Source organism: Eptesicus fuscus, chromosome 20 (genome assembly GCF_027574615.1).
Source record: "Eptesicus fuscus isolate TK198812 chromosome 20, DD_ASM_mEF_20220401, whole genome shotgun sequence".
NCBI lineage: Eukaryota > Metazoa > Chordata > Mammalia > Chiroptera > Vespertilionidae > Eptesicus > Eptesicus fuscus.
Window position 1 is genome coordinate 42,624,036 of NC_072492.1, and position 17,561 is coordinate 42,641,596.

General features: G+C 37.1%; 1 protein-coding gene across 3 annotated transcripts in view; it reads right to left on the reverse strand.

The window, feature by feature from the left end:
- Window positions 1-17,561, reverse strand: part of FBXL20 (F-box and leucine rich repeat protein 20) — a 66,029-nt gene that overhangs the window by 12,485 nt on the left and 35,983 nt on the right. For all 3 annotated transcript variants that reach the window (XR_008554677.1, XM_054708907.1, XM_008153801.3), the window contains 7 exons: window positions 16,117-16,191; window positions 15,144-15,238; window positions 13,978-14,046; window positions 8,109-8,204; window positions 6,065-6,191; window positions 4,614-4,688; window positions 3,069-3,199 (listed from right to left, as the gene is read on the reverse strand). Coding sequence is in view for 2 of the 3 variants with exons in the window: in XM_054708907.1 (XP_054564882.1) it covers window positions 3,069-3,199; window positions 4,614-4,688; window positions 6,065-6,191; window positions 8,109-8,204; window positions 13,978-14,046; window positions 15,144-15,238; window positions 16,117-16,191 (668 nt within the window). In the remaining variant the exon portion in view is untranslated. The remainder of the gene's footprint in view (window positions 1-3,068; window positions 3,200-4,613; window positions 4,689-6,064; window positions 6,192-8,108; window positions 8,205-13,977; window positions 14,047-15,143; window positions 15,239-16,116; window positions 16,192-17,561) is intronic.

Below are 17,561 nucleotides of genomic sequence, written 5' to 3' on the forward strand. Positions count from 1 at the left end.
ATCAATTAGAGGGGGTGAAGGGAATCAATGGAGGAAAAAAAGGGGCAATATATAATACTTTCAACAATAAAGATAAATTAGCTTGGCCAGTGTGGCTGTGGTTGAGCGCTGGCCTAAAGAGCAGAGGTCACAGTTCGCTTCCAGGTCGGCATATGCCCAGTTGCGACTAGATCTCTAATAGGAGGTGTACAGGAGGCAGCCGATCAATGATTCCCTCTCCCTTCCTCTCTGAAATCAATAAAAATATAAAAAACAACAACAACAACAAAAACACAATAAAAAAGATAAATTAAAAAAAAAAAGAAATGAATGCTGTATCTAACTGAAAAACATGAACTGACTGAAGTATCACATCTGAGAGTCTTTCTGTTCTAACAAGAAGATAAAACACGAAAGAGGAGGAAGCTGAACGCCCCTCTCTTTAAAACAAAAAGGGACCAGGTAAGCCCCAGCCAGTATGGCTCAGTGGATAGAGCAGTGGACTAAAGGGCCCCAGGTTCAATTTAAGTCAAAGGGCATCGTACATCAGTTGCAGGTTCCATTTGGGCCCTGGTCCGGGCTCATGCGGGAGGCAGCCAATCATGTGTCTCTCTCACATCGATGTTTTTCTCTCTCTGTCTCTCCCCTCCCTTCCACTCTCTCTAAAAATCAATAGAAAAATATTCTCAGGTGAGGATTAACAACAACAAAAAGGGAATGAGTGCCCTAGCTGGTTTGGCTCAGTGGATAGAGCATTAGCCTGTGGACTGAAGGGACCCAGGTTCAACTGTGGTCAAGGGCACATGCCAGGGTTGTGGGCTCGATCCCCAGTGGGGGGCGTGCAGGAGGCAGCTGATCAATGATTCTCTCTCATCACTGATATTTCTATCTCTCTCTCCCTCTCCCTTCCACTCTAAAATCAATAAAAAATATATTTAAAAAAAGGGAATCCTATATAATAAAACCCTAATATGCAAATTGACCGATCGGTGGAACTACCGGTAGCTATGATGCGCACTGACCACCGGGAGGCAGACGCTCAATTCAGGAGCTGCCCCCCGGTGGTCAGTGTGCTCCCACAGGGGGAGCACCGCTCAGCCAGAAGCCAGGCTCATGGCTGGCGAGCACAGTGGCAGTGGCGGGAGCCTCTCCCACCTCCACAGCAATGCTAAGGAGCAGTGAGCAGGCGGGCAGTAAGAAGCGAGGGGTCCCAGACTGCAAGAGGGATCACGGGCCTAAGCTGATAGTCGGACGGACATCCACCGAGGAGTCCTGGACTGTGAGAGGGCACAGTCTGGGCTGAGGGGACCCCCCCTTCCCCCAGTGCATGAATTTCATGCACCAGGCCTCTAGTGGGTAATATTTGTAATATTTTTAGACAGGAGTTTGGCTACCTCCTTAGCTCCTGAATAGAATTCTACTCTAGGCTTCTGATATTACTAATTTTGACAAACAAGTCTATCATGTATTAAGGAATTTTGATACTATAGCCAAATTTTCTTTCACTAATTACAGTTAGGCCCATGGCCAGATGATTACAAAGAAAGTTTCATAAATGGTTATTCTATGTAAAACAAGTGGTTTCTGGAGCCAGACTGCCTGGGTTTGAATCCTTGCTCCTGCACTTACTCTAGCTGTGAGACCTTGAACAGGTTACTTGACCTCTCTGGGCTTCAGTTTTCTTCATCTATAATATGGAGATAATAACAGGGCTTATATGGTGTTTGATGATTAAATAAATTAATATTTGTGAGTCACTTAAAACAATGGCAAATATGTCTAACACATAAATACAATATAAGTTTAATTTTTCAAAGATGGTATATGAAGATTAAAACAGTGTGTTGTGTGCTCTTACAGAATCAACATGGGTTTGATACCATGTGCATGCCAACACAGCATTCTTAATAAATATTTAGCCAATCCTATATTAGGCAGAGAGGTGGAGCCATGGAGAAATAAGGCTTGCTCTAAAATACCATTAATAAAGGAGCTTCTCCTATAGGGCTGTTTTTTCTTTTTAAATACTTTCTGCTATGTACTTAGCATCATTATTACAATATAAATGACCACAGGATAGGCCTTCCAAAACTTTCTTCAGAAAGGAATTACAGATACTCCTTGCCTTGTGATGGGGTTATGTCCAGACAAACCCCTCAAAAGTGGAAAATATCGTTAAATCAAAAGTATGTTTAATACCCCTAACCTCCCAAACATCGTAATTTTAGCCAAGCCTACATTACATGTGCTCAGAACACTTACATTAGCCTCCAGTTGGGCAAAATCGCCTAACACAAGCTTATTTTATAATAAAATGTTGACTATCTCATGTAATTTATTTACTATGTATATCACCTTCCACCATCATAAAGTCAAAGAATCATAAGTTGAACCACTGTAAGCAGGGACCATCTTACATATGAAAGCGTTAGTAAGAGAAAATGCCTCTTTATTTCTTTTCTCAAGTAATAAAATAAAATGATTTTTTTTTCCTAGTATGGCTAGCAAGAAATAAAAAATGGAGACCATTATCCGCTGGTTCAGGCCAATTACATGTAAATCCAATAAGTGTAAAGCAAGAAGGAGGGCATCTAAAGGGCAGTGGCCTTGTAGTGTCTACCTTAAAAATTTCAAGGTTCCAAGTGAAGGAGGCCTCTGTTCTTTTCCCAGTATTTTTAAGCTAAACAAGAAATGTTGCCCTGGCTGGGTGGTTCAGTTAGTTAGGTGTCATCTCGCTATGCCAAGGGTTCGATTCCCGTCAGGGCACATACAAGAATGAACCAATGGCCCTGGCTGGGTGGCTCACTTGGTTGGAGCGTTGTCCCTATACCAAAAGGTTGCAGGATGGATACCTGGTCAGGGTAGACACCTAGGTTGGGGGTTTCACCCCTGGTTTTGTGTGTATAGGAGGCAACCAATCGACATTTCTCTCTCTCTTCCTCTCTAAAATCAATAAACATATCCTTCAGTGAAGATAAAAAAAATAAAAATAAAGAATCAATCAATAAATGCATCAATAAGTGGAACACAAATCTGTAGGGTTTTTTTCTAAAACCCAATGTATTTTAAAAAAGAAAATAAATGTTTACCTAAGTCGTGGGCAGTTCTGACCCAGAGCATTCAGGATGGCATCCGTGATGTTGGAGCAGCCGGAGGCACAGAGGGACTGTAACTTATGGCACCCTCTGCATATAGTAATGAGACCTTCATCTGTGATTTGCTAAAAAACAAGAGCAAAAAAAATCCCCATAGATATTAGTAGCTTTGCAGAAAAGAAGGAAAAAATGTCACCTGTGAAAAGTGACATTATTTATTTTATTAAATAAAAGCAGATTTAATATTAATCAGGTAGCAGACTTAAAGGAAAAGGAACACAATTTGTTTTCTCCTCCCAGTTTCTTTTGAGTTAGTTTGCAAGAGAATCTGTGCTCATTTTGGGGGCAAGAAGCTATAAAGGGATTCTTTTAATCTAATCAATTGGGAACAGCATGGGGAGCATCATGATGTACATTCAATTAAATGGTTTTAAAACCTAGAAAACCAATAAAAATGGCAGTATTTTAATATTGTAAACATACTAACAAGTTCAAAATTGATACTAAGTTACTAAAAAACAACCCGTGGCTGACAACTGCAGTCTCACATCAACCATAGATTCATTTATTTCTGTATTTTTGTTTTCTAATAAAGAATATTGATTTATGGAAACAGTTGTGTCTAGCTCAAATATAATTTTGTAGGTTTCAAATTATTTTAAAATTAAAAAGAACAAAGATATGCCAGGCTGTGTTACTCAGTGGTTGAGTGTTGACCTCTGAACCAGGAGGTTGCGGATTGATTCCTGGTCAGGTACATGCCAGGGTTGTGGGCTCGGTCCCCGGTAAGGGGAGTGTAGGAGGCAGCCAATGGATAACTCTCTCTCATCATTGATGTTTCTATCCTCTATCTCTGAGGAGTTTTGGGATAGAAACAAAAAGATGACAGTCTAAAGAAACAAATGAGAACTGCAAATACTATTCGAGTATAATGTAAAGGGCACATTTTGCTTGCCATCTGTTGAGATCAGTGGTTCCCAATAGTTCTGACTTACTGATAGATCTTAATCAATGGGACTGTAATGAACTTAACAAAAATATTTTAAATACTGAAGCTTGTGAATGACTTAATTCTATATAGTAGAGTAGTCTTAAATAGAAAAGAAAGGGAGGAAGTTATAGTTAGCCTACTGAGAATTTAGAAATTCTGAATAAACTACCCATTTATCTATGTCAAAGCGCCTGGGAGAGCCCAGCCAATGTGGCTCAGTGGTGGAGCGTCAACCGATGAACCAAGAGGTTATTGGAACGCTTTCCCAGTCAGGGCACATGCCCAGGCTGAAAGTTCGATCCCCAATAGGAGGCAAGCAATCGATGTTTTGCATCGATATTTCTATGTTTCTCTCTCCCTCTCCCTCTAAAATAAAAATATTTTTTTAAAAAGGCCCTGGACTATCGTTAAGCAAGTAAAGAATCATCTGACTACTGGGTCCTCTGGGTTAAAGTGGAAAAACTACTGGCCTTGATGACTGAAATTATTACAGTAATAACACGGAAGTCAATTAGTAATACAGAAGAGCTGTGGGAAGGACTGCTTACCAAGCAGGTCTGCAAGTTCAAAGTCACCAGTTCAGGACAGTGTGCACCTATGTACTTGAGAGCTTCGTCTTCTAGCTAGAAAGATTAAATGAGAGAAAAAATAATTACTGACATTGTTTCAAAGGATAAAGGTTTAAGAGTGTACACATTCATCAATATATTTTAAATATAGCCAACCAAGTTCCACTGTTCAAAGGAACAATGAACCATGGTCACATAAAGGTGTAATCCATATGATCAGTATGTTTTATTTTTTTTTAAAATATATTTTACTGATTTTTTTACAGAGAGGAAGGGAGAGGAATAGAGAGTTAGAAACATTGATGAGAGAGAAACATCAATCAGCTGCCTCCTGCACACCTCCCACTGGGGATGTGCCCGCAGCCAAGGTACATGCCCTTGACCAGAATTGAACCTGGGACCCTTCTGTCTGCAGGCCGACGCTCTATCCACTGAGCCAAACCGGTCAGGGCAGTACATTTTATTTTTTATCAGTTCTACCATATCGAATTCTTATTATCATGAAATCAAGAAAAAATAAACATTGCCTAATGTTTGAGGATTTTTCTTCTGATAAATATGCTTTACAGCATTTTGCTGAGCATTTAGGAACCTAAAAGAATTTTTACATTTCTACACTCCCTGTATTTTTGGGAGCAGGAGCTAAGAAAGGAATCCACAGTTTATCTGCTGCTGGAAGATGAGTGCTATAAGTACAGTGCTGAGAGCAGATGGCAAGTAATTGATTGTAATGATGCATTCCAATCACTATTTTTCAGGATTCCATAAATAACCAGAAGTGCAAGCTGTTGTTTGAAGGTAGTCATACTTCCAAAGCTCTGTTTCAAACAATGGAACATCTCCCATCATGGTGAAAAAAAAAAGAGGGCATTTTTAATGGAATTCAAGGCATGGTTTGAGTAATCATAAAAAAAATAAGGTAATGAGAGTCAGTCACTTCGAAACCCACTCTTGATTATTCCCATGCCAATGCCTTCCAGTAATGACAAAATAGGTTGAATTTGTAATGTGACTGGCAGGAAATAAGCATCAACACTATAAAATGTAGGTTGCTGTATACTTGGTACATTTAAGAAAAGCTTCTGGTGGTTTAAAAACTAGTGAAAATTGTCAAGATGGCCTTCCTTGTCTATCCAGTTCAAGGTCTCAGGCAGTAACAATACGCAAGTTTTCTTTTCAGATTAAATTGCATCAAATCCTTCCTGCCTATATGGTGCTTGTTCAGTATGATTTCTGTCTCTCCAGTCTGCCTCCCCTCAAAACAAAAATTTATCTTTGGTCAGGTGTTCCTTCTTCTTCTCTTTTTTTATTTATTTTTTACTCTAAGGAAAACAGTAATTTTTGGTAAATATGTCTTTGGTCAGTAACACAAAACAATTACATATTCTTTAAGTTTCTCTATCATTCACAAGCACTACATAGAGTATTACCTGTGTGCAGCCTTTTAAGAATAAGGCTTTGAGACCCCCACAGCCTCTCACTAGTGCTTGGATGCCATCCTTGGTTACTTGGTCACACCAGGAAATGTTCAATTGCTCCAACAGTGGACATCCCTCACTTGGTTAAAACAAAATGAAACAAACATATGACTAAATCCAATTCCAAAGGCACCAAAGTCTCATTTTATTGGCCATTTAGTTGGGAAATGGATAGAGCCCCATGATCTTCCAAGAATATAAGTATTTACTTATCAGAGATTTAGAACACAGGCAATCTCCTAGTCGCAAAAGTGGGTTTATCGATGTCTGTGGTGTTCGTGTGGAACTATATCACTAGGAGGGCTAGCTCAAATCCAGCTTAACTAACAAACACCAAGCACAATATTGTTTCCAGATATATTAGATTTTAATGGAGGTTTGTACTTTTCAAATTATATTCTTTTTGTACTATTACATATTTATAAGTTCCCTAGATAGGAAACAAAAATTAAGTGACTTGTTCAAGTTGAGCAAGTAGTTAATAAAGTTTAGACTCAAACTCAGATTCTCTATCAAATAATTTATCAAAGTACTAATGAGGAGATTTAAACTTTTACTTTAAAAATTACAGAGGATCTATAAATATTACTTATCTGGGAAGTATCTAGAGTACTATTTCTATAAGCTGAATTTAAAATATGTTGCATTTGGTCTCTGGCTTCTATCAAATACTAGCTTTATCTTTGATTTCATATATGATCTATGGAAGAATCCAAAGCTCTATGACATTCTTTGGAAAATACTGATTTAACTGATTTATAAAATAAAACCAGGGGATCTTGGTTCAAGCCCATTCTTCAACATTAATAGTGTGACTTCCAGCAAGTCACTTCAGGAAGCCTGCCTGAACCTCTTTTAACCAAGATGAGCCACAGCCACGTCTATGTTCTCCCCAAACTGCTGACCATACTTCTATCACAGCACCGTATTGCTTCTACTACCACATTGTAACATGATGACATGTTTAGTGTGTTGTTTTTTTCTCCCACTAGACTCTGAGGAACTTAAGGGCAGCAACAGTATCTTATTCAGTTACATGCCACGGTTGAATCACATTACCTGGTATTCACAAAAGTTTTAGATTTTCTGTCTGTAAAGCAGACACTATCTATATCTACCTCACAAGGTTATCTACCGCACAAGGTTTTCAAATAAATGAGATCATTTATGTGAATATTTTGTAAACTCTAAATGTTATTATATTATGCTATTATCCTACACAGCAAACAGCCTTAGATACATATGTGCTTAATATTCACAAGGAAAGTCTAGGAGCCACATTTTTAGATTACTTATACTCTACTTAACTAAACCTTTTAGTAGCTTAATTCTTATTATTCATAAATGTAACCAATATATAGGACCATAAAAGGCTGATAAAAAACAAAGTTACAAAGAGAATGGGCATCTCACCTTCCTTTTAAGATATATTTTCTGTAATGTATTTAAAAAAAAAATACAGTATCATTAAAACAATGATAACTTATTGAGTGCTTACTATATGCTAAGCAATTTATATATATTAAGTTAAAACACATGAAACTGACATTTTTATAAGACAAAAGCTGTTGAAATATTGACAACTTTGTATGGTTTGGCTTAATGTTATCAAGTAGTGATAATATGGTTTAATCCTAGTAACAAACCTGAGATGACAAGGAAAAACTCACAAGGACTACATTTGTTCAAGGTACCTAATTAATGACCTAACTCCAGAGCAATCCTTTAATTACTAAGTGACACTATGTGTCATTTTTGGAGAAGAGGGGAGGAAGCCTCCATAAAAACAACAACTAATCATTCATGTATAAATAAGCCCTACTTACCTCGTCATTTCACCTGTCCTGTAATTTGGGCAAGTGGTAAAAGGTCTATTCTGAACCGTTGCATGTATCCATAAAACATAGTTTCCTTCAATTCTAACTTTATGTCAGTTATTATTTTTTTAATAAGTATTTGTTCTGATTGTTGGACAATCTTATCTTAAGAAATTTACCTCAGAGCTTTTAGAGACATGTTTGTTATTGATGTACAGGAAGCCAAGTCAAGGTGCCTGAGTTTGGAACAGAACTTGCTAAGGCTAGTACATGTACTGAAAAGTGGAAAAAGGAGAACATAATAAATAAACAAATAATAACACATCCTTAGTATATCATACACGATTTTCATTAAATACATGTACATACTTAAGAACTGTAAAATTTCCATACTCCCAATAAAAGCAGCTATAAATCCTGGAACCTTTCACATCGAGGAAGAAAACCAGTGGCCTTTATAAAGGATAAAGAAGGCTGTGATGTGCATGAGAATTTGTGTGAGGGGAAGATGGTGCTTTATTCACTTTGGGAAGTATTAACAGCTACTAAAAGCAAACTGCGTATGTGCTGTTAAAAGATCTACACGCACTTTGCAATTCAGGAACATAAGAAAGCTACTACCTGCTAGCAAGCGGTGAGACATGGAGACTGAAAGCTCTGTCTCTGCTCTTTCACTTAAATCTCTGCTCAAGATAATTTCTTGCATGGCAGTAATAATTGAATTTTTGCAAGAAATACAGAGGATGGACCAGTGCTGGGCTGAAACAAGTTATGTACATTACTTCCTACTTTCCTTTATGAATTTCTTAGAGGCTCTTTTTACAGTGGTCAAGGCCTCAGTTTAATTGTTTTCATTTATGAAAAATTTCAAATATACACAAGAATGAGTATCAGAGAAAGCACATGTACCATCATTATGCTTCTACACTTATCAATATTCTACTTCTATTTCACCCATTACTCTCCTTTTTTCATTCTAATATTTTAAAGCAAATCCCAGACATATTTCACCTGTAAATATTTCAGGACATATTTTTAATAGATAAGGACTTTAATTCCTTAATATCTGATATCATCACTATATTTACTTTCCACCAATTCTCTCATAAATGTCTTTGTCAAGTTGATTTGATCAAATTAGGACCCAAATAAGAACCATACATTCTATTTGGCAGATATGTTTCTTAGGTTTTTGTGTGGACCTATACTTCATTTCTTCTGGCTACACGCCTAGGGGAATTGCTAGGTCCTACACTAAGTTTAAGTTTGACTTTCAAAGAAATTGCTAAACTGCTTTCTAAAGCAGCTGTACCATTTTAGATTCTCACCAGCAACCTATGAAGGCCCCAGTTTCTCCACGTCTTTGCCAAATACTTGGTATTGGCTCCCCCACCTTTTTTTATTACAGCTATTTTAGTGGGTATGGAATATAATCTTCTACTGGCTTTTACTTCGCAATTCTGTAATAAATGTACTACACTGGTCAGAATCTCCAAAAGAATGTTAAACAGAAATGGCAAGAGTTAGCATCCTTGCTTCTGACCTTAGGGTGAAGCATTCAGTGGTTCACCATTAAAGTATGATGGCTAGCAGTGTTTTTCATGGACACCTTTGAATAGATTGAGGGAATGGCTTTCTATTCCTAGTTTGTTGAAAATTTTTTATCATGAATGGGTGCGGGATTTTGTTATGTGCTTTTTTTATCTAATGATGCACTAGTTATCTATTGTTGTATTACAGATTGCCCCAAAGTGAGAAGCTTAAAACAACAAACACTTATTATCTCACAGATTTTGTGGGCCAGGAATACCTGCACAGGCAGCTTAGCAGGGTGCCTCTAACTCAGGGTCTCTCACAAGACTGTAATCAAGGGATCGGCCACAGTTGCAGTCATCTCAAAGGTTAACTGAGTACAGATTCCCTTCCAAGCTCATTTAAGTAGTTTTTGGCAAACCTCAGAAGATCCAATTCCAAGTTCACTCATTTGGTTTTTGGTAGGCTTTAGGTCCTCACTGGCTCTTGGCCAGAGACCTCACTCTCTAGATACATGGGCCTCTCCACAGAACTACTCAAAACAGGGCAACTTGCCCTGCTCCCCCCCAAGTCAGAGCCCTGAGAAAGAGTGGAGCAAGATAGAAGTCACAATCTTTTTGTAACCTAATCTCCAAAGTGACACCCAATCCCTTTTGCTGTATTCTATTATTAGAAATGAGACCTTAATTAGGCCGAGTGCATGCAGGGGACCTTCACAAGGGTGTGAATACCAGGGAGGTAGGCATTGCTTGGGGGCCTTTTTAGAGGCTGCCTATCACACTGGGATGATCATGTGGCTTTTCTTTTTTTCTAGAGGACAGTAAATCTCATCAGTTACCTACTGTTATATGGTCCAAAGTCAAGAACTGTTCTGACATTTTTAAATGTCAGAGAGAGTAAAGGAGAGAGAAAGAGAGAAGCATGGATTGGTTGACTCCCGTACGTACCCTGACAGGTATTTAGCCCACGACCTGGATATGTGCCCTGACCAGGAATCGAACTGCCACCTTTCAGTGTATGGGAGAACACTCCAATCAACCAAGCCACACTGGCTTTGAACTCTGAGCATCTGTGCTTTATCTCAGTTTACTTTGTTCATCTCTTAAAGTGTCCAAAGCTTCATTATTTTTTATAAATTTGGCGTAAGAAAGGTTTCCTAGGGACACTTTCAGATAGCAGGGGAGATCTGTATATGTATTTAAAGCTATACACTTTTCCCTAAGCACTTCACTGCCTTTGGTGCATTTTACAAGTTTCAATGTTGTGTTTTCATTATCACCCAGCAAAACATATTTTCTAGTTTCCTTTGTAATTTATTCCTTGATCCATAGATTATTCAGAGGGTGATATTTAATTTTTACATTACTTAGATATGTGTTGTTGATTTCTACTTAAATACCGTTGACGCTATACAACACATTCAATAGAATTTCAATTCTTCTAAATTTATTGAAATTTGTTTTATGGCCCATTACCTGGTGTGTATTATTGAATATTCCAAGTGCACTTGAAAAGCTTATTCTGGTGCTTTTTGGTATAGCATTCTATAAATGCCAATTAGGACAAGTTCACTGATAATGTTGCTCAAGTGTTCTATAATTTTACTGGTTTTGATATACAAATTTAATCATTTACTGAAAGAGGAGGGTACCACTTATCCACTCTTTTTCCTAAAGTTTACATCATCAGCTGATATTAATAACCACTTCAACTTTCCTGTAACTAGTGTTTGTAACAGTGTATCTTTTCCCATCCTTTTAATCTCTATATTATCTTTAAGCATTTTTGGCATATTTGTAATAGTATTTTCAAACTCTTTATTGGTCAATTTTGTAATCTCTGTCATTCCTGGGTCTGTTTCTATTGGCTGGTTTTTCTTTCTGGCTCTTCTTCTGGTATCATTTTCCTGCTTGGTTGCATGTGCTGTAATTTCAGACTGAATGCTGAAAATTCTGTATGTGTAGGAGGGTTTACCCCAGGGAGACCACAGAAGGAATAGAAAAAACAGACTAAGCCTTTAAATGTTAGAAATGCATATTTACTGATTAATGTAACGTCTAAGACGTTTTCCAGAAGAAGATAAATGAGGGGGTAAGGTGACACAAGACTAGCCATTAAGTAATAATTTCTCAATTACCAATTTGAAGATGGCTGATGGGTTCAATTTTGTCTACTTTGGCATATGCTTAAAATGTGTTCTAAGAAGTCCAAAGTCGGTAGAAGTAAGTTCTCTCTGGTGGTGATAGCTTCAATTTGGTATGGCTGGGTTCATGTGTTCTGTTTTGATTGTTAGGGACTGCTTTGATTTCTTTTTAGCTTAATTCATGTTTTAATTATGTAGAACATTTACATGGCTATTAAGGTATAAAACACGATACTACAGAAGTCTCTCTTTCATTCCTGTCTCTTGGTGTTCTCTCTCACGCATAGGTAACTATTTTTATTAGTTTTTGATTACCTTTCCATTGCTTCTTCTAGAAAATACTAATAAATATGAATATATATTTGTATTATATCTCCTGGCCCTACAAAAGGTATCTTATTATACAAATTCTTCTGCAACTTGCTTTTTGAACAGTATGTCCGGGCAATCGCCCCAGTGTACTGTACACAGACTCCTCATTCCTTCCTTTCTGTTGTTGTTTGATAATCCTCACCGGAGCATATTTTTCCATTAATTTTGAGAGAGAGTGGAAGGGAGAGGTAGAGACAAAGAGAAACATTGATGTGAGAGAGACACATCTATTGGTTGCCTCCTGCATGCACCCAACCAGGGCCAGGGAACCTCCAACCAAGGTACATGTCCTTGACCGGAATGAAACCCAGGACTACTTTAGTCTCTGGCCGACGCTTTATCCATTGAACCAAACTGGCTAGGGTTCATTCCTTTTTTTAACCAGACATCTACTAATAGACATTTGGATTGTTTTCTGTCATTTGCTATTAAGAATAATGCAGTATTGCCCGGCTGGTGTGGCTCAGTGATTGAGCGTTGACCTATGAACCAGGAGGTCACAGACTTGATCCCCAGTAGGGAGTGTGCGATAGGCAGCCAATCAATGTTTCTCTCTCACCGATGTTTCTCTCTCTCGCTTCCTCTCTCTAAAAATAACTAAAAACATTTAAAAAAATAATGCAGTATTTGCTATTACAAACAGTAAAAACGAGTAGCTTTGTACATAAATCGTATTACATTTTTGCCAGTGTATCTTTGGTATGTAAATTCCTAGAAAAGTGTGTAAATTATATGTCACTTTTTAGATACCACGTGGTCAAATTCTTAATCTCTATTACATTAAATATTCAAAGGAAAAAATGAACAGGTAATTTATTTAAAGTAAATATTAAGCTACTGGTATAAAGTCATGGTTGGAGGAGGGTTTAGTAAATTGTCTCTCCTACTCAAGATTTCCAAATCAACTCACAGGAGTAATACTTGTTAATAACCATAGTCCTTGTCTTTCAAACACTTTCCTATTTGAAAAGTGAACAATGTTGTGACCTCAAAGAAAGAAATAATGTGCCCCTTTGCTTGGAGTATCATCCACTTTCCTTCATTCAAGCAATCCTAAAAATATCTCTTTTATGAGGACTTTTTATAAAAATATATATTTTATTGATTTTTTTACAGAGAGGAAGAGAGAGGGATAGAGAGTTAGAAACATCGATGAGAGAGAAACATCGATCAGCTGCCTCTTGCACACACCCTACTGGGGATGTGCCCACAACCAAGGTACATGCCCTTGACCGGAATCGAACCTGGGACCTTTCGGTCCACAGGCCGACGCTCTATCCACTGAGCCAAACCGGTTTTGGCAATGAGGACTTTTTGAACAGGAAGATTCTGTGAATAATTTTGGCCATTCACTGTGAAAGCATAATTCTCCAATGGCTTCACCTCACAATAGGCAATAATTTCCCTACCTAATATGTAAATGTTATTTGATACATGTTATTACCAATAGATATTCTTGAGCTTTTAAAAATGTTTACCATGTTTATCTTTGATGTCTATTGCGTCTGTGATGATAAACTCTCAAGGATGAAGGATCAGAATTTATTTCTTTTATATTACGACCAATACAAACACAGTACATTCAAACTCATTTAATCAGTACTCTCAATACTGATTATCACAATGTTCAGTCCCATGTGTAAGATTTCACACGTTTTTGTAAAATTATCTGTTTACCACGTATTTTGAATGACAGCTACTAGTATCTTCTTGAAATATAAGTTGTCCTAGTAACTTATATAATTATTATCCCTACTGCATATTCAATTGACTACAATTTTTAAGTTTCACTTAAAAGAGCAAGATAGGATTTGCGCCAGATTCCAAAATAAATGCCTTATTTCATTGCTACTTTAATGTTACTTTCTCCTTTTAAAATATCCTTCTTCTATAATACCAAAATGAAATATGCTAAATATATTTAGTAACATGCATTTAAAGCCTCTATAGGCAAGACACAGAGGGCTATGATTTACTCTTCTAAAACATAAAATACTTACGCGTCTGTAGTCTTTGTACACCCATTTAAATTTAGTACTTCAATGTTCCTACAGTTTTGTGCAAAGGTCCTTCACAGAAAAAAAAACAAAAGGTTTGAAATGAAACAGGCACAATTCTGGTATCTAAAAAGTAATAAAAGATATATATATATATATATATATATATATATATGTGTGTGTGTGTGTGTGTGTGTGTGTGTGTGTGTGTGTATATACATATTATTGGTAATATTGGATATTTGGTACAAAAGTAGTTCACAATCACATATAAATTAATTTTCAACCATAAACACTTTTGGGGAGAGGTTTGGGGAGTTAAAACTCACCTGAGGATATTTTTCTATTGATTTCTTAGAAAGAGTGGAAGGGAGGGGGAGAGACACAGAGAGAGAAACATTGATATGAGAGAGACACATTGACTGGTTGCCTCCTGTAAGCACCCCAACTAGGGCCATCCGGAGATCAAGCCTGCAACCAAGGTATGTGCCCTTGACCGGAATCGAACCCATGACCCTTCAGTCCAAGGGCTGATATTCTATCCACTGAGCCAAACCAGCTAGGGCTCAACCACAAACTTTTAACATTGATCTTTTTGTCAACCAACGTTAAAATTACCTTAACTTTACGCCGAAACCGGTTTGGCTCAATGGATAGAGCGTCGGCCTGCGGACTCAAGGGTCCCAGGTTCAATTCCGGTCAAGGGCATGTACCTTGGTTGCAGGCACATCCCCAGTAGGGGGTGTGCAAGAGGCAGCTGATCGATGTTTCTCTCTCATCAATGTTTCTAACTTTCTATCCCTCTCTCTTCCTCTCTGTAAAAAAATCAATAAAATATATTTAAAAAAAAATTACCTTAACTTTGAGAAAAAACAACAAAACAAAACCCAAAATTTACTCAAGGCTTTAAAAGAACTATTTATGATATGGGGAATTTGCCTTTTTTTGGAGGGGACACTGGTTCTTGTTTTATTCTCAAAACCCTACATCCCACTACTGAATATCTTTGTGCTATAAGCAATGTATGTGTGTTTGAGTTCAGAATAGCTTAAAGAAAGCAACAACTTTCTTTATAAAAAGCTTAAAACCATTTTAACCTTTTCTGGATGAGATGATGCTTTCTTTACTTCAGTTACGGAAGATCAGTTAATCAATAGTTATGTTCTTACCTTAATGCATTGTCTCCTACTCCAAGACACCCACGAAGACTTAACTTTCGTAAAAAGCCCCCACATCTTTTTGAAATATTCTCCACTACCCGGCCCTGAAAAATATAGACAGGTAAACAAAAAGATAAGTCATCACATTGATTTTGAAAAGAATACAAACTCATTTTAAATAATTTACAAACATAAAGAAGAGGCTTCTATTCATTTTAAAGAATTAGTTATTAATGCAATAGGAGAATTTCAACTTACTGTGAAAAAGCTTTCCTGATTATCGCATCCACTTGAAACATGCCTAAACAAACCTATATAGCTATTTATTTCACTCAATTTAAAAGATATTCTCTATTTGAGGAAACGGTGCTCTATAGTTCTCTTATACCTATGTTAAGGTTTATGTCAATGTAAGGTCTTATGTGTATACTAGAGGCCCAGTTCACGAAATTCATGCACGGGTAGGGTCCCTAGGCCTGGTCAGCGATCAGGGCCGATCAGGGTCTTCTGGCTGTTGGCCAGGGCCTCCCTTCCCTGGCTGCTGGCTGGGGCCTTCCTTTGTTCTGCACCGCCCCCTCGTGGTCAGCGCACATCATAATGAGTGATAGAACTCCTGCGGGGACACTTTGCATATTAGCCTTTTATATATACCAACATCATACCTCAACAAGTTAACTGATTCTTCAATAAATATAAAAAGACTTCCTTAAAATGAGCAAATACAGGCTCATATTTTCACCACACAAAAAAAATTTTGTCCTATTAATACAAATAGTATTATTTCAATTAAATAATTCTGTTCATTCGCAAAGACTCAAAGAATAAGTTCGTGGGAACATACAGGCTCCCATGAAATTCATATGCACCAAAATTAATACTTTGTCTCTCTAGGGAAAGAAGATTTATATGGTTGCACTAATCTGTTCCATGCTGTAATTACATCCTAACAAGAGAAATGGGGCTACACACCACATAATTATACCTCAATATCCCTCTGGAAATCGAACAGGTCAATTCGCTGCCAGTTACTGCCATCTAGAGCCAGAACATTCCAGGCCTATTTAGAAGAAAAAGAGACAGAATGAGCAGGAGCTGGAACAAAGGAGAAAACTCAGCAATATTCGTGTTCACAATTTATTGTACTAATGATTGAAATTGACGGAAACATTTCTCAGTCCCCACTATTAACACCCAATAAGTCTGCCTTCTTATTCATACTTTACTCTCCAATGAGAATATCTCATAAATGAGTGGGTAGAGCTACAATAGATTTTAGGAGCTTGGGGAAAGAACAGGCTGCAGTATATATCATAGCCAGAAACTGTTTTCTAACTGGAAGATTCTAGTTTCTCATCCCAAAGAGATAGTTCAGCTAATGAAAAGTAAGCCCATTACTCTCTCTCTCCACAAGGATCAAGATGAGGGTGAAACCAAAGAAAGAGGACCGTATAATGAATATTGCTATGTTCAATACCTATTTGCTATCCATAGCATCACTTGGTCAGACTTGAAACTGTGATATGGTAACCTGGGACTTTGAAAAGACAGTGTAATTTCTCTGTATACCTGATAGAGCCTTAATGCTTTCCTTGAGACCAATTTGCTCACTCAGGCATGTTTTTCGATTGGTCACCTTTCCCTCTAACTTAATTCAGTAATCACTGCAAAAGAGTGAAAGTTTAAAGACTTCTCATACATTTCTTCAGTAAGCTAAAGGGAGGTAAGAAAGTTTCCAAGCTTTTCAACTTTTCAGGATCAGGTGGAAAAAGATTCAGAGTTAATCTGTTGTATTTTAATAAGAAAGTCTTTAAAAGTTTTCCCTATTGAGTTTAAAGTGTAAACAAAAGTCTTAATATATTGTTGAGCTATAAACTTAGAATATCATCTCTTACTATAAACATTCAAGACATAGATTTATACTGAAATTTTTAAAAATTGTGGATACACTTACTGACCCCAGGATAACTGTCACACAATCAGCAAGAAATAAGTCAGGGGTATGAAAGTAAACAAAGTTATTATTCTAGAAATCTTTTAAGGTTTTCTCGGGAGTTCAATGTTACTTTTCTTTTTGTAGCTTCATATTTTTCCAATGGTTTCTTAAATGGCTAGCTATGGGAGATAACAGATCAAACTTTTAAAGTTCATATGTTTACTAGATTCTTGGGCTAAATATACTGATTTGGTTTGATATTTCCCATGTCCTTACACTATACTTTCTCTAGCAACAGGAAACATGCCAAACTGACACTGAAATTCAGAATGACTGGTTTCCTTCCAGAGTCTTTTTTTTTAAAAAACAAATTAAATACTTCAAGTACAGAGAATGATAAGGTAACTACTGATGTACTAACTATCCAGATTTACTGAAAATTGGCATTGTGCTTTACTTCTTTTAAATTAAAACATATTAAGAGGGAAGAAAAA